The sequence below is a fragment of the Zootoca vivipara genome, chromosome 1, assembly GCF_963506605.1.
Source record: "Zootoca vivipara chromosome 1, rZooViv1.1, whole genome shotgun sequence".
Classification (NCBI taxonomy): domain Eukaryota; kingdom Metazoa; phylum Chordata; class Lepidosauria; order Squamata; family Lacertidae; genus Zootoca; species Zootoca vivipara.
In genome coordinates, this window is record NC_083276.1 from 90,653,388 (window position 1) to 90,676,917 (window position 23,530).

At 42.5% G+C, this 23,530-nt stretch overlaps 1 protein-coding gene across 1 annotated transcript in view; it reads left to right on the forward strand.

Moving 5' to 3' along the window:
* SLC15A2 (solute carrier family 15 member 2) overlaps window positions 1-23,530 on the forward strand; it is a 66,723-nt gene that overhangs the window by 7,958 nt on the left and 35,235 nt on the right. Inside the window, exons 4-9 of the mRNA XM_035129704.2 lie at window positions 648-740; window positions 2,491-2,590; window positions 13,862-13,952; window positions 18,886-18,963; window positions 20,929-21,011; window positions 23,054-23,140. Of these exons, the coding sequence (XP_034985595.2) occupies window positions 648-740; window positions 2,491-2,590; window positions 13,862-13,952; window positions 18,886-18,963; window positions 20,929-21,011; window positions 23,054-23,140 (532 nt within the window). The remainder of the gene's footprint in view (window positions 1-647; window positions 741-2,490; window positions 2,591-13,861; window positions 13,953-18,885; window positions 18,964-20,928; window positions 21,012-23,053; window positions 23,141-23,530) is intronic.

Sequence of the window (23,530 nt, forward strand, 5' to 3'; positions counted from 1 at the left end):
GGTGATGAACAGCTAGCAAATCAATCCGTTCTTTGTTTAATTTAATTTATTACTCCAGGGGAGAGGTGTTTGTAGGATTTTAGAGCTTTCGCACCATTACATCCTGTTACTGCCCCCCCAACTTTGGTTTTATTTTGCTGCTGTTTTTAGTTTGTTTTTGTTTATATGGTGGTGATTTATTTGTGTACTTTACCATATTAATTTTTACTATAGGCTGCTCAGAGAACTTTTGTTTTGTTTTGTTATGGATGGAATATAAATAATTTGTAAATGAAGAGAATAAAATTGGTCTGCTTGGGTTCTTGGGCTTGGAAAGTGGAGTTTGGGGACACCACTTGCTGTTTTGTACCTCAGGCAGAGAGTGTCTTAGGCTGGTCCTGCCACCACAAGTGGTGGGAAACAGAGCAGCTGTGCCTGTCAGTGTGGTTTTCCCAACTTTCTGTTCAGCTGCAGCTTTTTCTCAATGCTTTGAAGCATGATGGAGAAAGAGGAGTTTCAGTTCTGGTAGAGGGAAAAGGGTAACAGAGAAAATCCTTGCGCCTCCCCTATCAGGAAATACAGACACACGTTCTGTTTTCAGATTATAAATCATGCCACTGCCTTGGGCTGATAGCATTTCCCCACTTTTTTTCTCTTTCTCTCCACAGAACAATCATTTATCTCTCCGTTGTTTACGTTATTGGTCACGTGATCAAGTCCGTTGGGGCGATACCGAGTGTGGGAAACCATATTGTTCATGTGTAAGTAATGAAAAGACAGGTCTGCTATGTTTTGATAACGTTATTATTAATTGGCTTGTATTAAGGTATAGATCATTCACCGTGCACCTTGCAATAAGTGGTTGTGTGGCTATTTCAGGCCTTTTGTTAACGCTGGCACCGTGTGCTCCATCCCAAATCGTGTCCGGACATCGTAGCCTTGAAAGCTGCTGGCACCTTGTGCTAGGCAATCCACCAGTCTTGCATCACGGGGGCAATGCATCAAGTATTGTACTGTACTGGGATAGCCTCCATTCATTTCCATGGCGAGGGTGAGCACTGCTTCAAGCAATGAGCCCTTAGAAAGCGCTTTACGCATGAGCTGCAGGCAAACCTCTCTCCAGAGCCACATGCTTCAGAAGCTGATTAACTTCAGCTGTTACTTATTTTTTTTAGCACTCTAAGGTTTTTCATTTTGTTTAGATCTAAAGCCCAAACCTGGAGTGGGGAGGGAAGCAAACCACCGTTTTAAAAAGTGTATGCTTGGTTTTCTCTGAAGTGAACGGTGTAGGCAGGCAAGGACAGAGTCCACCTTAGAATTCTGCAGAAGTTTTGTAAGCTGACCATCACAGCTGGTTGTATTGAATGACCTAGGGAAACCAGGCAGGGCATTTTCATGCCCACTTCAACTGCATTTGCTACAGAGGGAGGGAAAGTCGCTGGGGGTGGCGGTGGCTCCCATTCAAACTGGGAGCTAAATAAACAACAATCCTGGGACTTGCAAGGGAAGGAACATTTAACCAGCTGGTGAAGGGTTACCCAGTATGGAAAATAGAGCTGGGAGGAAAAGAGTGTGCCTCTGACCCTACCTTGAAGTTGCCCCAGTTCAGAATGCAGGTGTGGAATCACAAATTCAGATGCTCCCCTCATGTCAAAAGCTCTCTACACATGTAAAGCAAATTCTTCTTACACTGGCTGGCAGCATTTCTCCAGGCTTCGAGACAGGGAATTTCCCCAAGCCCTACTTGGAGATGCTGCGGGTTGAACCTGGGAACTTTTGCATGCAAGGAAGACCCTTTACCACTGAGCTACAGCCCCTTCTCAGTTATAACACCAGAAACAAGCATACAGAACACCATGTACAGTTCTTTGCATGCCAGACTTTTGCTGTTGTTGTTTTTAAAACTGCATTCTTTTGGCCCACATTGTTCAAGGAGGCTTATAAAGCCACCATGAAACATCCTTATCACATGAAAAAGTGTTACGTATTAACAGTAGAGTCAAAAATACACCCACAACAGCACAAATCCAAATGCCATCCAACAGATAACCCCAGTTAATCACTTGGAATGGCTTAACTTTTCAACAGCTTGCCTAAATAAACAAGTTTCTCAAAGCTCCCAAAACCACACTAAAGGAGCGCATTAGCAGACTTCCTTTGGCAGCTCATTCCAGAACTGTATGATGTAATTTTTCTGAATGTTTGAATCAGGCCTTAGGCATCATTCCCACTTCAAGCTAGTGGTGTGGTAGCAACTTTCTTGCCAAATCCCAGGCAAGTGCAGCATGCATATAAATAAAGCAGGGTTTCCCCAAACTTTGGCTGGCTATGACATAGACATATTTTTTCCCTGGGCTGAAACTGTTTCCCTGCCATGGCTTAAAATGGGAGGCACATAGGCACTATAATATTCCATTGTTTTTTCAAAAAATACAGCATTACCAGAATACTTGGGATCACACACACACACCCCTTTCTGTGGTGCTGAAATGTCTCCATTCCTGTTTGAAGGGTTCTGTCGATGACTGGCCTGACTCTGATTGCTCTTGGAACAGGAGGTATCAAGCCCTGTGTGGCAGCGTTTGGTGGAGACCAGTTTGAAGAGGAGCATGTAAGAGTTTTGTTTCTTTTATCCATGTGGTTTATTAATGCTTTCTTAAGCATAGCACTTAGCAGGGATGGTTAATCCCTGAACTGTGGACTGTATCTGGCCCCCTGAAGCAATTCATGGTGGTCCCGAACTACCACCCCAACAATTTGCCTTTGTTCTTAAAAAAACCCCAACTTATTAAAAAACATTGTCCAGCAGTTGACATTATTAAGTCCCACCATTTCTCCATTGATCTGGTACACAGTGGGGAGGGGGGGAGGTGATGTCGGTTCTTTTCACCTTCCAAAGAGTCCCTTCTACGTCTGACGAGGCATTATTCTTTGAATGTTGGTGTCATTGTTAGATAGTCTCAGAGAGGTTTAGGAAACAGGAAGGAATGCTCTTTCCTGTCTCTTTCCTGTTTTCTTTCTAAGACTTCCTGACAGTGTTGCCTTACCAGAGGGAGAAGGAGCTCCTTTGCAAAAGATAAAAAAAGAAGCCGTGTTTCTGCTCCCCATGGCAACAATGGAGCAGGAGCAGGCCCACTTATGCTAGCTTGTCTCCCTTCATCTGCTGAGTGTGTGCCTGTATATGTAATAATAATAATAATAATAATAATAATAATAATAATAATAATAATTTATTATTTATACCCCACCCATCTGGCCGGGTTCCCCCAGCCACTCTGGGTGGCTTCCAACAAAATATTAAATACAGAAATCCATCAAACATTAAAAGCTTCCCTAAACAGGGCTGCCTTGATATGCCTTCTAAAGGTCTATGTATGTAAGCTACAGTCATACCTCATGTTGCGTCTGCTTCAGGTTACGTGTTTCTGTGTTGTGTCCCACGGCAACCCGGAAGTACTGGAACGGGTTACTTCTGGGTTTCGCAGCTCACACATGTGCAGAAGCACTAAATTACGCTCCACGCATGCGCATATGCAGTACTTTGTCTTGCGTCCATTCCGTGTTATGGACAGGCCTCCGGAACGGATCCCGTCCATAACACGAGGTTCCACTGTACTTGTTTATCACCTTCTGCTGAGTGTGTGATTGTGTGTGCTGCATGAGTGTGTGGATTGCGATGCAGCCCTTGGAATTGTGGTCAACTCTCAATAGGACTATCGAGCCCCCTCAAAGGGTTCCTCACCTCTGGCTTATCATTTTTAATAAGCAGTCAAATGCAATGTAATGAGCCTGCATGGTTGACTCATCCATGCAAAAGAGACGTTAGCAAGGGTCCCTATATAAAGGGTAGCTTTGGATAATACTCAGAAGCTCTGTCCATGAGAAGTGTGCAACTTGCCCATCCAGCATTTGGTCACTGTTGCCAACTATGGCTTGAGGTCTCGTAAAACATGGGCATCTGTGGAAACAAAATTGGATGTCATTGGACAAGTGCCCCCTGAAGTTGCTTACTTCCATTTAGTCTCAGAAACTTCAGCGACGACACAGGTGACTATGAGCTGCGGTGGTTGGAACTGCTGCTGCTGAAGAAGCAAATGGAGTTCCTGCATTCCTTTGCCAAAACTTTGTGCATACAAGGCAGAATCTGTTTCCTTGGAACCTGTTTTTCACTTCTTTGCCACCACTTACCCTAAGGTTACTCTCTCATGCCATCACGGAAGTTGAGCTGAAAACAACTCTCTGAGCTCTTGGGCATTCCCATTACCTACTACCCATCGTGGCTTCATGGAGATGCCTAAATGGACCACTGTCCAAACCGAGAATAAAACTCTGGCATTAGCAATTAAGGAAACAAGTTGAACCTATGCAACCAAATGGTGCAATATGTCTCTTCTTCCTAAGAGTTCAGGACAGTTCATTCGCCCTCCTTTACCATTTTTCTTTTCCAACCAATGCTCAGGCTGATATGGCTACTGAGCATACTCAGTTCTCATTGTACTGTTTTGAGTGAGTTCCCCCTCCCTTAATATTTGTGTGTGTGTGTGTGTGTGTGTGTGTGTGTGTGTGTGTGTGTGTGTGTGTGTGTATTTATGCTGAATCTTCTGTTCCCCCAAGTATGCTGATACCTCCCTCTTTTCTCTCGGTGGCCCTGTTTTGAGTCCATTGCTGTTGGCACTTGTCACAAAGTTCACTATTAAAGTCAGTGTTGGGAACATTAATGGTGTATGTGTTTCCAATAAAAATCATGTGCAAAGCTGGTCAGTGCAAATACACCTTGTATTTCATGCTGGTTTAAAGAACAACTCTCCCTTACTTTCCACTAACCTTGCATACCTATGCGTCTAAATCTTCCTTTCCTCTCTTTCTCTCTGTGTTTGTAGTTTCATACCCCCAAGCCCAGAGCATGGGGAGTTGTTTCTATTGTGCATGGCTTACTAGCACAAGGTGAATGTGTGTGTATTTAAAATAAGATTTCACCAAGGAATTCTACCTGTTACATTACTAGCAGTTTACTGAAACACTTTGTATTTTTTCTGTAGTGTTTCCCATCCTAGCACAAACTGCACTCACTTTCTCACATAGCTTATGAAACCTAAACAATAGGATACCTTCAGGATATTGAAAATTCCTAGCATCCCCCCAAAACCTGTTTGTTAATGATCAGGCAGGCAATACTTTTGATCAAATATGAGATTGCATATTTTCACAGCCCTGCATATCATCTCTGTAGCTGCGGATGGATGTACTGAGTTATTTTATTGCATTTTGGTTGTTTATGTTTACATGTTGCTGTTGGGGAATTATGTAGTTAGCATCTGGGCCTGTGTCAGAAAATAATATTAGAACGCAGATAATCTTAGATTTAAGGTATGGGGAGGTATTGTTGTTAGGCAGAGAGCTGGCAACATAAGAATCACATAAATCATGTAATTTGGCTGGGGAAGGGGAAAGACACATAAAAGATTTGTTTGAGTTTAGAAAAAGTAATTGTAATTGACATTAGGAATCTTCCTCTGCTTATCTCAAAGTAGCAGCTCCTGAGAGTTATATCATTCCCAGAAGTGCAACATCTATGACTAATAATAATTAGTAATATTTTGTAATCAACTTCTAATTAACAACTAATTAGTATGTGATTATAACAAGAACACACAGCACTTGTTTTCAAAATGCTTTACAGATTTCCTCCAAATTAATCACTGTGCTCTTGTCTGAGAGGTTAAGTGTTACCTTCATGGATTAAGTTGATCTTTAGAAGTTGTTAAAAGCTAATCGTTAACTGAGACTAGGAGACCTTTGGATGTTTCACCCCAAAATTCCAAACTCTGAATGAGGAAACAGTTGTTTTCTTTTGGAAGATCATTATCATGTGCACTCTGCTTCAGCCGTGTATTCCTTAAGGAGGATGTACTAAGGTTCACTTCATATGTAGGAATGTAAGCAGGCATTGATTTGTGTTCTGTGTTCATCATACGCAGTATTGTTTCTGCTCTGCTGCATGTCTAGCTTCCAACAAAAACTACATTATTCGTCTTGCTGTCCACTGCGGTGGAATTTTACATAATTAATTACATTCTTGTTACATTTTTCGACAACATTCCTTCCAATGCAAAGGCCATTTATTGCAATGCAAAGGAAGCGCAGTGCGAATGGAGGGAACCCCAGCAACAACTATGTAATCGTTTGCAGGCTGAAAACAACCACAATGAATACCAATCCTATTTGCTGGATTGATTTCCATTCTGGACATGCACTAAATGAGCAAATGTCATTAATTTCCGTTCCTGTTTCCATTCCCATTAGAATTTCTCCAACATCCCTGCGAAAAGCAGGCATGTGAGCAGACTCATGTTTCTGCTTTCCGTGGGTTATTTGGCCTGCAAAAAAGGAGCAAGCTCATGCATTTACCCTGCAGGTTGCTGTGCGTCAATTTTATGTGCATAGGTTCCAGATGCACACTGGGAAGGGGAAATGACACTTGTCACACTTGACTTCTGCAAAGAAGGCAGGGGTAGAGTATCTATCACAGGGACTGGGACCTTGGTGTTCAGCCTACAGAGCAAGGGTGACCTGGCAGCTTTAATATAGGCAGCACCACATGGCCTATTCTAGCCTACTGCTGTGAAGAGAATTACTTGCTGTCTGGTGTGGCTCTTTTACTTGTAGTTCTCCTCAGGCTGGAGCTTGTTAGAACTCACAGGATGCCTACCTGCTGCAGGCCACAGATTTAAGGCTTACTATGGGCTTAAGTCGATGCGATTTTATCTTGCAGGCAAAATCCTTGGCTTCCCTTCTTTTTGTCACTCAGCTTTATGTCAGTTTCTTGACATACTGTTTAAAATGAGCCACCCCAAACTATTCAGTGCGTTGCAATGTAACTTCCTGTCCCTGTGTTTTAGGACCATTTTTCCCACTATGCTTTAAAGTAAGGGGTGAATTATGGCAAGCTGGAGTATATATTCTGTGGCAAGGCAAGTAGGATCATGTGCAAAAAATGTGATTGAGAAGGTTGTGTACATACACAAGGGATTACATTGCTGTTCTTTGCATCAAACATTGTATCCAATGCCTGTATGGACCTCTTTAGGTACTCATGGGCGGTAGCAGGCAACCTTGGCTAGTTAAGGGTTCCCAAATTTATGTATACTGTTGTTTAAACAGGTACTTCAGATACTTTGGATTATAACTCCCATCAGCCCCAGTCAGCTGTTATGGGAGTTATAGTCTGAAACATCTGGCAAAGACTGCACCATCATAGCACCTATGACTCCCTCCAAAATCATAAGGTGTAGAACTTCCATTACTCTGCAAAATAACATGTACAAATAAGAATTTCACTACCACTGCAAGATGATATGTCATTTCCTCACCCTCACTACTGCCACTTAACAATATAATTCATTTACGCATGGGGGGGGGGGAGTTGTGCTTAAAATATTTGCAGACTGTTGTCAGCTGCTACCTAGCCTACGAAATTCACTTCAAGATAGATGTAAATTGTGGAAATTGTGTTGAATTGTTGTAGTGCTGGTCATTCTGAATCCTGCTCCAGAAATTATGACAAACACATTGAAATCAATTTGAATGCATTTCAGAAATCTACCACATGCTCACAATGGATCCCTCACCTCTTCCTCACATTATTCTGTTTTCACATGATACCTGTGTTTTTTGGGATATTTTAACACTTTCACGACAAACCATCTCTCCTGCAGTTCTGTAATATCAACTTTCATGTCAAGACTTTTTGCAGCTTTGAACTATTTGCAACACCATTATGGATGAAAGAGACAATAGACCCCCCCCCCAATGTTGTGAGTCCTGTGAGCTCTCTTGCTCCATGCAAGTGGTGAACTGTCTGCAACCCACTGTCTTTGGGATATGAGAGTGGCTTTATCACACTCCTGCATGCCCAAGAATGACTACGCATGCAGATTTACAAGCTCTGTGCTGCAGAGTGGTACCTCAAGCAAAATATGCATCTGCAAGAATGACTACAGCTTTCAAAATGGAGTGTGATAGAGAATGAAAATGCATGTGCACAAATATTCAGAGTTTTGAATTAAAGCGAATAATTGAGAAAGCCGCATGGAAGTACATCAGGAACTGAAGGGATTTCAAAGCAAACAACAGAAACCCACCAAAATCCAATTACACCAGAATCCGATTCTTGGAACCAAGAAGATGGCATTGACAATGGAGTCTCTTCTATAGGCTTCACACTTGGATGGACTGACTCAAGATTCGCTTTCTTTCCCCTCCGTGGCATCAAGATTATTCAAGAGATGTACCAGATGTGATTGCTCATAATGAGACATACATTTACATCTTAATTGTGGGCTCCCAAGTTGGGGAGGCATTTAGGTGCGGGAAATGCATGAAGAACTAAGCCAGAATCAAAACAAATATGTCAAGGGGCTCAGGCTTATGCAGTGCCTATTTGGAAATTCACACCTCACTTTATGGATGCTGCTGCTGGGAAGTATAACAAAGTGGGGAATGATCTTTGAAGTTTTCTTCTGCCACTGTTAAGTGATGACAGATGCAGTTGCTCAGCAGGTGCCTGTGCAGAGGCCTACAGTGGACTGTGGGAGGTGGAAACCAGTGAAGTCATTCAGGCATAAGATGCTTTAGGGATTTTGAGCCTGGTGATCCTTTCACCTTCCCTCGAATCCTAATGAGATCTCTAAAAAAGTCACCAGCCCATGATATTCACAGTACAGCTTTGAAAGTCCGCTTGGCCATGCGAATGCTGAAATCACACATTCAAGAGCTTGAGAGTGACTGCTGGCAGAGCTTTAAGGCTACAAGGTCCTTCATGCAGCATGGACCTCAAGCAAAATAAATAACTTCAAACAAGCTACATGCCAAGAATCCCAAATGCCTTCATAATTTCAGAGTCCATCTTGAATACCGGAAAGCACCAAATGGATAGCTAAAAGCAAGTGGAGGCGGTGCATCATTTACATCAGTCTGTATAGGCGCCAGGCTAGAGATAGGGGAGAAATTGGATTCAGTTTGCATTTAAAGCCAAATTTTTCAGATTTGCACTTTCCGAAACAGTATGAGATCTGAAACAGCCATCCTTCAGAATTCACATTTATCTGGTTTTTTTTTGAGATGCAGTTCTCTAAGCAGCTAATGTATACAAAAAAAGGCATATATTAGGTAACAGTATGCATAAGCATGAATATATTAGTGAAAATAACATTCAATAATTCATTGTATTAGGAAAAATTGCTTGCAAAATGTGTTTATTTGGAGAAAATCACACATATGCAGAAGAATTTCATGAGGATTAAAAAAAAATCCACAAATTGGTGCCGAAATGTAGAGAACTGATTTTAAGAAACAAAGGATCAAAACTGACAGACCCTTCTATCTCTAGTCACAGTCACCAGGACAAGCACCAAAAATGGTCTAACATAGGGACAGCCAAGGTGGTGTCCTCCAGATGTTTGGGACTATAATTCCCGTCATACCCAGTCAATGTGGTGAAGGGTTTGGGATGGCGGAAGTTGGTTCACATCTGTTGGGGACTCACCTTGGATAACGCCTGTCTAACAGCAGTTAGCAAACCTTGCTCAGTCTTGGGTTTGGTAGATAGGCTGTAAGGAACCACTGTTGCCTTCAAATAGCAGGGCTATGGTCCGATAGTTGGTACTGGGGATTATTTAGCTCAAGGGGCTAATAGGTAAGTGGATGAAACAGTAGCACAATTTGTCCCTTAACAAGCAAGTTAAAGAAAAGTCGTTTGCAAAATCTTACTATTTATTTTCGTATTTCTGTATATATAATTAGTAATCTGGAAGCCAAATTCAACTACAGAAAATTACATTTGCTATACTTACTATGAGCAAAAGGTTTCTGTGCATACTAATTATGGTCAACAGCTCTTGATTTTTATAATTAAGCTATAGGGTAAACTTGGACTTTTTTCTTTTCTTGTTTATAGAAAATGTGGCTAAGCCATACTTCCCTTTCAATATTACTGTATTTCCTCAAAATGAAATTCAGCTGTTTCCAGATGACCCAAATTCGTCCCGATTTGTTTACAGGGAGGCTAGAGAATGTCAGCTATTCACTGAACATTGATTGTGTGGAGGTTAAATAATGCTGCATTTTCCCTGTCACTTTCATTGTCATAAAAAGTCCATTTGGGATGGGGTTTGTTGCGCAAGACCTTCCAAGCACCTGTAATTAGACAATCATAATTTGCCAGCATGTGATTTAATCCCACCCCAACATAGTGACAGTCTGGAAGCAATCATAGATTCGCACTTACCAGAATTTTGTGAAACAGTTCTCCAAGCACAAAACAGTTACAAAAATGCATATATTAGGGGAAAGTGTGCATAAGAATAAATGCAGTATATTTGTGGAAATAACATACAAAAGTGCATTGTATTGGGGGAAGAGGCTTGCAAACATGTGTACGTTAGTCAAAACTGCATATTAAAATATGCTTATTAGGAGGAATTGGCACTAAAATGCTGATGCATTTTAAAAAGAATTCTTAAATAGCTGCAAAATGAGGAGAACTGATTTTAAGATTGGAAAAATGAGAAACTGAGAGAACCTAGATAGAGAGAGCCTTTCATCTGCAGCACCAAGTTCTGTCTGAATGTTGAGTTGTTGCTCTGTTGTTCATGAATAAATGCAATTATTGAACTTCTCCTGACTCCGGCTGCTTCTTGGACAGACCCATTGCAAGATTTCCTCACACAATGAATACCCTTCCCAAACCCACATAATACTTCACTGTCAGCATAAAACGGTCTTTGGAGACAATTGAAAGTTAAAAGTGAGGATGTCTGCCATAATAATCTGCCACAGCGTGGGACCAGTATGCTGTGGACACCAACTTGTTGTTGAAGCCAGCTGGTCCTCTGTAACATGAGGGACAACAAACAGCATTTCTCCATGTGAGCTCGTGAGCAAGCTGGGATATGAAAACCTAAAATCAACAAAGGCACTTTCAATTTCTTTCTAAAAATAATCAGAGAGAAAACCTAATAGATGAGCAGGGGGAGGATGTTCCAGAGACAAAGCACCATGATTGAGTCCTATCTCTTCTTGCTGTTCACCTCCCCTCAGAAGATGAAGGCACTCTGATCAGGTTCTCCAAAGAAGATATTAAAGGTTGTGCAGGCTCATGAAGGAGCTTTACCTAAATACGAAAGCATTTTGGGATAGTAAATTGGCACGAGGAGGGGCGGTCTACAAATTGGCGAAAAATAAATAAAGGTTCGCTGTTGCACCTCTTAAATATTATTAAGAAAATAATATTTGGATCCCACCCATTCATTATCATAGTCTGCCTGTGAAGCTCCACAACCTTGGGCACTGGAAGGTAGCTCTGCACATAAAAAATCTATATGGGGCAATTTCTCATTACTGTATAACGATTTTGAACCTTTTTATAAATTAAATAACCGCAGGAGTTAATGTAGACATTTACATATATTGCTCTCCCTCCTGCTATCTTCTCACGTCGGAATCAGCCTTTGCCAGTACAAAGAGAACTGAGTCTGCCTATTATTTTTGCCACCTTCAGAGTCAATAATAGTGAGAGATGCCATTAGAGCAGCACTTTGGGGCAAACAGAGAGGGGTCCCACTCAGCAGGAGGAGCTACAAACACAGCAGGGCTGGCTTTCCACACTTTAAAGTATGCGAAGTAATGCACATTACCATCTAAAGAGTCCCTTCTCTAAGTCCAGAATCGAAAATCATCTAATTGCGTGTTCAGACCTTTTTTGGCAGAATTTAGGCCACAACTTTTTTGATTACAGCAAGTGAGTGGTTGCATAGGCTCTGGTTCGACTGGCTCCCTGCACCATTGCAGGTAGCGCTGACCCAGGGCACCACCATAGGTCAGCCTTGGATGAACACCTGGAATGGCGGAAAGCCAGGAACAGGCTATGTCCACCACCCAGATGTCCCCCTGGACTCAGGCATGGGCACAACCCCTCACAGGGTTGACCAAACTATAGAGTCCCTGGATTCCTTTAATGGAATACCCTTCACATAGGGATGGCAAGAGCGCTCTCCCATCCCTATCACCTGAACCAGAGCCTATCCACAACCTTACAAGTTGTGACATTTGCTACATGGCAGGCGAAACCCAAATGGCACCAGCCAATCAGCCAAGTAGAAAAAATTCCTGCCGTGCCCCTGTCCCAACGACAGGTGACACACAACGGCATAGCAAGGTCAAGCGTGCAAGCCCTGAAAGTAGGGAAAGGTGTGCGGGTGTTCCGATGCAATTGCCAAAAGAGGAAGCTCTGGGTCATGTACATAGGTATTTATAGGTCCCTTGATCCGTTTAGGCTGCGTCCCATTGGCCTGATTACACCCTGCATCAAGAGACCTATCAATTGTGTGTTGTGGCTGTCAAACATACCCACACACAACACAGGGTTTGGTTGCCGGGTCTCACCACAACATGTGACCTCTTTGAGGGAAAACCCGATCTGTGCTACTCACATTAGAGTATAGCTGAATAGCTATAAATTGGCCAAGGCTTCTGAGCACATATTGAGTCCAAGTTTGTCTATTTCGCTGGCGGCTCTTTGCTCTGCTCTGTCCATAGCTGCCAAGTCTCCCGTTGAAAAATGCGGGATCAGCAGTGGCGCGGCACCGGAAGTCGCTTCTATGCATGTCTGGACATGCGTAGAAGCAACTTCCGGTGCCGGCGCCGCCCGATTTCCGGTGCCCAGACATGGGCAGAGAAGCCCCGGCGCTCTGCCCGATTTCCTGTGCCCAGACGTGGGCAGAGCAGCACCCGAAATGGAGCCTCCCTGGCAGGTAGGAAATCCAGGGGATTTCCGGGATTTTTTTTCTATTCGGGATAACAGCGGGAAACAGATTAAAATCCAGGGGTTTCCCACGAAAAACGGGAGACTTGGCAGCTATGGCTCTGTCACCCACAATTAAATAAATGATTGTGAAACCTGAATTTATGGCCTATTACCTGGATACTTGTTGCTCTTGCCTGGTTCTAACTTCCTGAGCTGGGCAACTGGAACACAATCACTTTTGATTTCTACGGCTTCTTTTTAGTTGTGTTCTGATTAATGAAAAGGAGCAGCCATAAGATTCTGCATGGCTTTGCTAGCTTTTTTAGAATGCCCTGGCATAAGGTATGGCTGGCTGGCTGGCTGGCATCCACACTGTAGCATTTTGTTGTAAATTCCACCTGTTGGAATGCATATTAGTAATATCAGTTCTTCTTCTGTGCTCCTGGTTAGCATAAGCAAAAGTTAACAGCCCCTTGAATTTGTCTAGCAAGGATATTTTTAGCCTACAGAAGTAGGTTCCGTTGAAATAAATGAGCTAATACCACGAAGCAAATGTATTTAAGGCTGAAATGTAATTTATATAATCCCAATTATTTCTTGCCTAACTATGGCTTCACTTTGCCAACTTCTTCCACCCTTTTCCTTATCTGAGCTGTTGGTGTACGCTTTTTATAATGAATATGTTTCTTTTCCTATTTATGTTTTTTGGGAGAATATTGCCTAGACATGATGAGCTGTCAAGCACTGCCAAGTTGGATTGAATGAGGCTATATTGGGACTCAATTAAAATGCTCCTTCTGAATAAGTAACTGCTACTCTCTTTGTAAATCCCCCTCCCTCCACCATGCAAAGAGAAGAGAATCTTTCCTTCTACTTGTGTGTTTATATAGAAGTGTGAAGAAAGAGAGAGAATCTATACCTTGCCTTGATTTTAACCTTACCTTTTATTTTAGGTCAATACAAATGTATAATTCATACTGGAGTGGAATTGATGGAGCCCCGTTGACAAATCCATTGCTATGCTTCTAAACAGTGTTTTAAAAAAATCTCTGATGTTGATTTGATCTTCTCTCATTTCAGGCCCAGGAAAGAAGCAAGTTCTTCTCTGTCTTCTACCTGTCCATTAATGCAGGAAGTCTGATCTCTACTTTCCTTACCCCTGTGCTGAGAGGTCAGTGTTGATTAACAACATGGATGGATGATATTCCCCCAGGTATTGTTGGGCTACAACTCCCATCATTCTTGACCATTAGCCATGCATGATGCGGCAATAGGAGCTGGAGTCCAAGAACACCTGAAAGGCCACAGGTTTCCCAGCATTGATTTAGAATGACGGTGGGAATTAGATGCAGCACGACTATCCCACTCCCTTAGCTAATTGGGTTTTCCTGACTTCCACGTGAATAAAATCATATGTCTGTTTGGAGTGACTACTAGACCACTATGATTCTGCTGAAAGAATAGAGGGAAGTTGTTTTTAAAACGGAATACAATTTGTATGTACAGCACTGAAACTTGGAGGGCTGCACAAAGAGCACGACAGAACCCTTTTCCCCCTTAGGAGGTAGAAACATATGGATGACTCTTTAGAAACAGTGCCAGGGCAGTCTGGGCAATAGGAGGCATGGAAGCAGGAGGCCCATCTAACCAGCCTTCTCTGCTAGGGGAAGGATTGCAAATGTTCCCTGAGTGAGTGGATTAGAGATTAGAGGATAAGGTGGGGATCTCAGAGGTACACATGGACCTCCAGTTCACCAGAACAACATGGTAAGCTGAATGCCTTTGCCTGTGCAGTATAGTGGGCTGTGGGGATAGAAAAGGAGAAAACAGTGCCCTTTTATCCACTAGGGGGAATCCTTCATGTGCAGGTGCCGTACCCATGTTGCAAAGGATTGTGTCTCTTTGTTTGTTTGTCTGTCTGTCTGTCTGTCTGTCTGTCTGTCTGTCTGTCTGTCTGTAGCACCATAAGACTTTCTCTGATATAAACATTGAAGAGAACATGTGATTGAATAAGCTCCGTTATGGATCCAACTTGCAATACAATACAAATCTTTATTACGGTCATAGACCAGCATTTAAAATCTAAAAAGTGCTTTAGAAAGCTAAAAGGTATTAAAACACAAGAAGCCAAAAGCATCCAAAAGAAGGGTCAGGAACATTGGGTGGGCCTGGAAGAGCGCAAAAGGTTGATATAGTAAAGTCTTTAACTATCATTTTCAGAGCACTCTGATATGTTCATTATAACTGATTTATGGCACAGGTCATCCTCCTATGAATCTCGAGTGGTGCTGTGCAGAACCTAGCAACACTATACATTGCAGCAGGATCCAACTTGCATTTTCCCAGCTTCTGCTTGTGATCTTCATTCCATTCCCAAACAGAAGGGCTGCTACCCTCGGACCAGCACAGAGTTCAGTACTCTAAATCTCATTGAGTTAAAAGCACAGATAATTATATATTGGGCTCTGACCAACAGATCTGGGACAAACAAAATGGTAGTCAGTACAAGATAATGCCAGCCTGCCAGAGATGCCATACTCTTTTGCTTGTCCTATATTGTATCCCTGAAGGGAACGGTTTAGGAAGGAGGGAATATCTTACAGGGAGTCAGATAAAGGAGTTTTCCCTCCTGATCTCATCTTCTCCCATAGAGAAGACATGACAAATAATAAGATAATGGACTCTGCTCTTATTGGATGGATACTGATTCACTCTTCCAGTTCATTTCCCCCCCCCCCTTCCCCACCCTGCCACTCTGTATTAGAAAGGAAGCTGCCTTGTACTGAGTCAGAGCATTGGTCCATCTAGTTCAGTAATGTCTACACTGGCTGGCATTGGCTCATCAGGGTTTCAGATACAACTTTCTGCCAGACCTACCTGGAGATGTCAGGGACTGAACATGGGATCTTCTGCGTACAAAACCACTGAGCTGTGTCACCTCCCAAGATAGATGGAGGTGTGGAGCCAGAACTGTCTGTTCTCCACTGTGCTTCAGAACTTTCTGCATCTAGTTACTATTAAAAACAGAGAAATAGCCTCAAAACCAGGAGAACAGCAAAACTCACAAAGTCATCAATCTTGTTCACAGTTCACATATTCTGGTAACCACTGGAAGTTAAACATAATGCCTCTGCATCATTGCCAGTGTAGTTTTCAGAATTATATATTCTGGAGTGTGCCCAGAGAAATAACTTAGGATAATAACACAATACCAATTTCTCTTCTACATCACAGCAACTTTCAGGAGCATTATAGATTTGCAAAGGCTTTTAGTTAATGTGCCAAACTGAGTACAGTGGTACCTCAGGTTACAAACACCTCGGGTTACAAACACTTCGGGTTACAGACTCCGCTAACCCAAAAGTAGTACCTCGGGCCAGAACTTTACCTCAGGATGAGAACAGAAGTTGTGCGCCGACGGCGCAGCAGGAGGCCCCATTAGCTAAAGTGGTACTTCAGGTTAAGAACGGTTTTAGGTTAAGAACGGACCTCCGGAACAAATTAAGTTCGTAACCAGAGGTACCACTGTAAAGTTCTCTCCTGACCACCAAGTTGCAAGAGCCCATTTCAATCAAAACATCACTACCATCCTGATATTTAACATGTCCAACTTATGCCAAATGCCTCCCATTTCTTGCAGATACTTCATGTTTTGACTGCTCTATTTGGTAGCAGGAGTATGATAGCAACGTACTGAGAACAGTTGAGATGTTGTTAGGGCCAGGCCATGATCATTCTGGGATCTTCAGAACAGCAGTAGAGGCAGAATTATGCAGCTTGCTCTGTGCTAGAGAATATAGAAATTTGCCATACAGCATGTCAGACCGTGTAGATCACACTGTCTACACTGGCTGCCAGCAGGTCTCCAGGATTTGAGACTGGGATATTCCTTGCCCTACCCGGAAATGCCAGGGATTGAACCTGGGACCTTCTGCCTGAAAAACAGATGCTCTACAGCTTAACTATGATCCTTCCCCATACTGTATAGGTTCTTTCTTGAGAGCTGGTGGAACGCAGCATGACATCACCTGGTGAGCATAATCTAGCGGGATCACAAGTTTGCAGACCTTTTAAATCACATTGCCATTGACTTTGCATGGGCACCTATCCACAATCATCCTGTGAGACCTATACCAGAAAACACTGCCCTAAAGTTCCCCAGGCAGCCTCCCACCCATACACTGACCAGACAGACCTGTTGAGCTTCAGCAAAATTGTTGTGTTATGTGTTTTCAGCCCATGTCTTGAGATGCAAGGAGTGAAAGCAGACAGAACAAGAGGTTACCTTTAACACTGCACAGAGCAGCTCTCAGGAGAAAAACAATCACATCCACAGGAGCAAAGAGAGGACAGTTTGTGTGTCTTGTGTATCTTGTGTGTTGTTTTTGAAACCTATTTAATTTCTGGGGTTGGATTGGGGACTTGCTTGTTTTCTATATTTAATCTGAAGTACAAGGCAGAAAGCAAAGCTATTTACCTGTGTCAACACTGGTAAGTAGCTGCTGCTCAGAACATTTTGTAGCTGATTGAAAAGGAAGCTTCTTTTAGGCTCTGCATCTTATATCAACATAGGTCAATGCCAGGACAAATAAATATTGTGGCATGGTGCAGAGTGGAATGAGGATGTTTGGTTCTTAAGAGTCTTCCTTGAAGAGAAAAAAGAAGCACATTCCCTTTAAAACCTGGCTGTTTTGTGTGATCTCTGTGGCTACTATATTGAGCAAGCCAATGTCCCAAGCAGCTAAAAACGTCCTCTGGTGAAAATCAGAAATAACATGGGCAGTTCCGGACTATCAAATTTCAGCTTATGCCTCTGAAAGCAAAATACTGTAACTATGTGCATTAGGCACATACACAAAGGTAGCATTATAAACTTTAGATAAACATGTCACACATTAATAATGACCCGTGTTTTTTTTTAATCCTGTTGGTGTTCAGCTGTGAAATCGTTTTGTTTTCATTTGTTCCATTGCAGAACAAACAGCAGCTTTGCAACCACTTCTCCTGGTATATTTGCAGCTGAGTGTATGTAACCCTTGATTCAGAAGTTGGGCCACATTCATGTGTCTAGAGCTCTCTCTATGACTTTCACTGTGTTCTGGCTTGAGTACCCAGCCAGGTGAGCCTGGGACTCCAGTCTGGATGCCTGGGTAGCTGTTCCCTCCCCATCACATTCACACCTACTGCATATATCCAGGCACACGCTGTTGGGAAGCGTTCCTATCAACAAAGTAATGTTGTGGCTTTTGGAGTCAGTGCAATGTTAATGTTTTGTGTATGGAGGATTAATTAAGGCAGGAGTTGTCATCAACCTTTTGGGGGCAAGTTTGCAGATCAGATAAATGGGCAGATCCACAGCACACATTTAAAGCACATCGAATCCACATTTGAAGCACACAATTCCACCCCCCAAACCAAGAAACTTGGCCCTTCCCAGAGCGACAATTCCCAGCACCCTTAACAAATCAAAGTTCCCAGGATTCTTGCAGGGAGAGTTATGTGTTTTCAATGTGCACTAGATGCACTTTTTAAAGTCATTTGCAACACACACACACACACCCCCCACAACCAAGCACATACCATAACCTAGTCTATTGGCTACAATAAAATGCTTCTTTTGAGCTTAATTTCAGTGAATGTAGGGGACACTGCAAGCGCCAGGGAAAGGTTCTGTGGGCACATGTGAGCCTACAGGTGCCCTTGACTTAAAAAGCACCACTTCATACAAATTTTTAATATTATTCAATTCATTACCCACCCTTCACCAGCTGGCTCTGGGGCAGTTTATGGCAATTTTAAAATTCAACATGAAAAATAGTTAGAACAAATGACAGTCGCAGGAATTGCCCTCAGAATGCCACATCCTGAGAGGTCTTAGAAAGTGAGTGGAGCCCTAGGCACTCTATTTCCTGATCTGCATACGTTCTGAGCCACTCACAAAACTGATTCAGTGCAAGCAGATATACTAAGGAAAACTTGTCCTGTGCTGACTTCAAGCGAAGAAAAAAGTGGTAATGGGCATCTCTTTCTATTATGGCATTGGAAGGAAGGGGGAATCAGAATTGAAACATGACAAAAGGGAGTTCTGTTTCTGCTTCTCTTAGGTGATGTGGAGTGCTTTGGTGGAGACTGCTATTCCTTGGCTTTTGGTGTTCCTGCTGCTCTCATGGTCATCGCTCTCAGTAAGTACTGGTAGTTGGTGCTGTAACAGAGCAGTGGCAGTGCTAACATCTTACCTACTGCTCTGCAATACTGTATTGCTTGAAGCAGAGCAACTGGATGTACAGTCGCTCACAGCAGAGAATCAATTTCCACCCAGAGGCCTGGAGAAATGCTGCCTTTTGCTTTGGAGAGAACAATCTGTGCAACGAAAAAGGCACCCCCACCCCCCACCCCCAGCTTCTATATGTCTAGCTGCATTAATGTCTTCTCATTCCCTCTGGAATAGAAGTCTTCCCAGCAAAGACTAGGAGATGCCGCTAGACAGCAGCTAATGTTGCAGAAATGTTTCCCCTTCACACACACCAAACAAAACCCAACAACATGCCAGCAGAATCCTAGAAGCCTCCTGTTTACCACATGGTTCCTTTGTATTTGTGTACTGTGCTTGTTGGATATCATCTGACATTACTGTTTGAAAAGTACATCACAGAAGCAGTCAAGGGAAAACACACCAGCAAATGCTGCAGTTCTTTTCTTTCTCTCACTTATTTTTTTAAATAAGTCTACCAAAAATGGATTTGTTGCTGCTGCTATTTGTTGATACGGTATGCCTGCAGATCCTTCAGTCATATGAGGTGGGCACAACTGAGTTTCAGAGCATATATTGGAATGGACCATAGTTAAGATTTTAGTTAGTTCCCCCCCCCCCCAAATTGGGTTATTCATAATTATGGCTCAAGGCACACACACACAAGCCCAGATTAAATGCCAATTCAAAGCATGCTTATATTTTACTTGTGTGTTTCTTTACATGTATACTGTGTGCATGCCAACACATGCCTGTGATAGCAACAAAATAAAATGGCAAAACAATTCAGATGACTGGACCATTTAGTCCAGTATTTCATTTGCTACAGCGACAAATGAAAAATAATAACCAGATTTTGTGTATTTTTTATGCATGATGGTTTTCAAATCAGCTCTTGCTTGTGTCAGGTTAGGCAATATTTAAAAACTACTTTGCCCAGAATGCTCAATCGCATCACAAATGCCTCCCTCCAGCCCACATCGTTCTCTTCTCCATGAGCAATTAAGCACAATGTAGATAGCGGGGACATCCGACAAAGCTAAGTGTTGGAAGGTTCAGCACAGACAAAAGAAAATGCTTCTTCACACAGCAGCACATAGTCAAACTATGGAATTTGCTCCCACTAGATGTATTAACGGCCACCAACTTGGATGCGTTTGAAAGAGCAGCAGATGAATTCATGGAGGATAAAGTTAATCAATGGCTACTCGCCATAATGGCTACATTCTACCTCATCTGTCAGAGGCAGCATGCCCCTGAATACCAATTGCTGGGAATCTTGCTGTTGTGCTCAGATTCTTCTCAAGGGGTTCTGCTGGGCCTCCAATTTAGCCACTGCCATAACGGGATACTGGATTAGATGGACCTTTGGCCTGGCCCAGCATGGCTTTTTGTATGTTCTTATGTTGAATTACGGAGTGGATATGCAGCTGTATGCGCCAGCACCTCCTCCACACTTTATCCCCCCTATGCGTTATTTGAACACCTAAATTAAGTTTATAGCAATCAATGTTTGGGGACACTTTTTTTTTTAAATGCATTCTTTGTCTTTATCCCCCCTATGCGTTATTTGAACACCTAAATTAAGTTTATAGCAATCAATGTTTGGGGACACTTAATTTTTTTTTTTTTAAAAAAAGCATTCTTTGTCTCAGTGGACTCACTCTTTGTAAGATTTCTAAAGCAGTGGAAAGTGCTTCAGCTTTGTCAAAGGGAGGCACCTGATTTTTGACTGTGCATCCTGCCTACTGAATTCCTCTGTTCCACTTTCTGTGCCATTCTGAAAGGTCCCTGTACCCCCAGGACCAACTATTACAGTTTCTTCATGCAGATGCATAGCTACATTGAATGTACAGTAACTCCTTTTGCTTGCATTCAAACCACACTTCTTTTATAGTTGTTTTTATTGCTGGAAATGGACTGTACAAAAAGACTCCACAAGAAGGAAATATCTTACTCGAAATTTGCAAGTGCATTGGGGTAAGTGTGTTTCTTAGATATCCTTTTCATGCATGACTCTGAGATTGTAAAATCATATTTTCCACATGTCTGACCCTGATGTTAATTGATTAGCCATATTAATTTTATAGTGCAATCCTATATAGATCTGCTTAAAAATAAATTCCACTGCAGTGGAATCATGCCCACTGCTTCTGCTTCTGGCCTCTATGTTGCACACAAACAGGCCCTGGGCAGAATACCTGATCAACACAATGAAGCAGAGGAAGCCAACATTATCCTGCTCCCTGCTGGATATACTGATTATCTCAGTCATCTGTGTAGGACTTTTATGTCAATGATCCCAAGAGCCAGCTTCATATTGGAGAAGGGACTTTAGCCAAGTAGCCATTCAGACTCAAAGGTAATACATGGGAATATTTTTATCCAACTTCTCTCAAAGCAAAACGGCATGTTGGATCTACACCAGAGGGCTTGGGGCCAAAAACATTCATTGGCTCCGCTGCTCAACATCCAGAATGGCTCCCTACCATCCATCATTCTGATTAGTATTACTTTACTCCAGCACTGAGGTCACTGTGACAATTTGCACAACAAGGCATTTGAGGCTTTAAAAAAAAAGATTAGGAAAAATATAACTCAGGGGTGTGATGCAATGGTGCAGAATTGCGAATGGTATGAAGGGTTATATTACATCATCTCATTCTCTCCTTCCTAGCATATTAGAATTCAGGGTCAACCAGTGAAATTGATTGGCACTGTATTAACTGCAGTCAAAAATAAGTTCTTTCTCATACATAATTACCATATGAAATTCATCACTAGAAGGTGTGGTGATGGTCACTACCGTAGCTTAAGGTGGTTTCTTAAAATGGATTAAATAGCTCGATAGGGAATGGGTTGCTCAGTGGCTATTAGCCATTACAGATAATGGAAATTCTCTGTCCAAAGGAAGTACAATTGATGATGAGGGTATGGCTGCCTCAATAATCATCACACCCTCCTCATTAACATAGGGTTGCCACTGCAGTGAGTAGGGCTTTCTGGGCCCCTGTAAGGGATCTAGTGTTGTCCCTCTGGGCTTCCTGACACTGCTGTACCTTATCCCTGCTGTCATTGTTCATCTGCCCCCTCTGGACATGCAAGGAGTGAGCGGGGGGGGGGGGACAGCATCCTTCACTTGCCTTGAATTCTCCTTCTGGGTCCTGAAAGAGAGGGGAAATAATGGCCAATGGCAACAGCAGCAAGGAGGCGATGGACTCTCTTAGGGATGGAGCCCACTTGGAGTTGGCAGTGGGCCACTGACAGAATGTTGGGGTGAATGAAACTTGGTCTTACTTTTCAAGGACAGGAAACCTTTCTCTATCATCTAGATTTTCCAGATCAACATTTCCAAAATAAAAGACACTGTAGATATGTGGTCAACTACAGAGTTGATTATATGGAGCTTACCAGCAGCTGTTAAATGTTGCCACTTCTTTCTGGTGAAAAGAAAAAGACCAAGAATTGCAGGAACAATATCAAGCATGCCACACATGCCATGATTTGCTTTGCTGGACTAAGGGGTATGGAACCCAAGGCCTTATTTATACAATAAATGCCATTACCCAGATAATAATATCCTTTGCATAGCTGCCAAGTTTTCCCTTTTCTCACGAGGAAGCCTATTCAGCATAAGGGAAAAATCCCTTTAAAAAAGGGATAAATTGGCAGCTATGATCCTTTGTGTCTTGTGGAAGTCATCCAATGAATCAATGAAAAGGATGAAACCTGATTTAAGATGGGGATGAGGAACCTGTGACCTTCCAGATGTTGCTAGACTGCAATTCCCACCATCCCTGACCATTGAATATGCTTGCTGGGGTTGATGGGAGTTAGTGTCCAATGGTATCTGAAGGGCCACAGGTTCTCCACTAATGATATATGACATGAGAGTAGGATCAAGAAAACAATATAAGACTTTGCAATAAATGATGTAATTAATTGTAATGGGCCTAAATTAAACAAATGTAGGAGAATCTCCATAACCTACACATCTCTCAATTGCTTTTATTCCTCTCTAGTTTGCTGTTACAAACCGGATCAAAAATCGATCCCGGCACATTCCTAAAAGGGAGCACTGGCTGGACTGGGCCTCAGAAAAATACTCAGTAAGTCAATCTTTGGATCTGAAGTATTTTAATATATATTCCTCCAATAAGATGTGAGCTATCAGAGTATAACAGCTAGAATGTAGAAATGAACCAACTCTCCTCATCTTCATTCAAAATCACTGCAAGTGTCTTCTGAAGACCACTGTATGTGTCTTCAGAGAATGTACAAAAAATACACACACACCCTCCTAAATTGACTTGGGTTTTTGTGCATGTGTGCTTCCTTTATGGAATGAATACACATTTTTGCAACCCTACCTGGGAATAGTAGGTGAATACAGGGAAATTGAAGCTCCCAACATCAGCCATGGTGGAAATAACTGTCCCTCTCCCAAAATAAAGCACCCAAGAACAGAGGAGTTTAGATCTGAACCAGCCCAAGTTTGC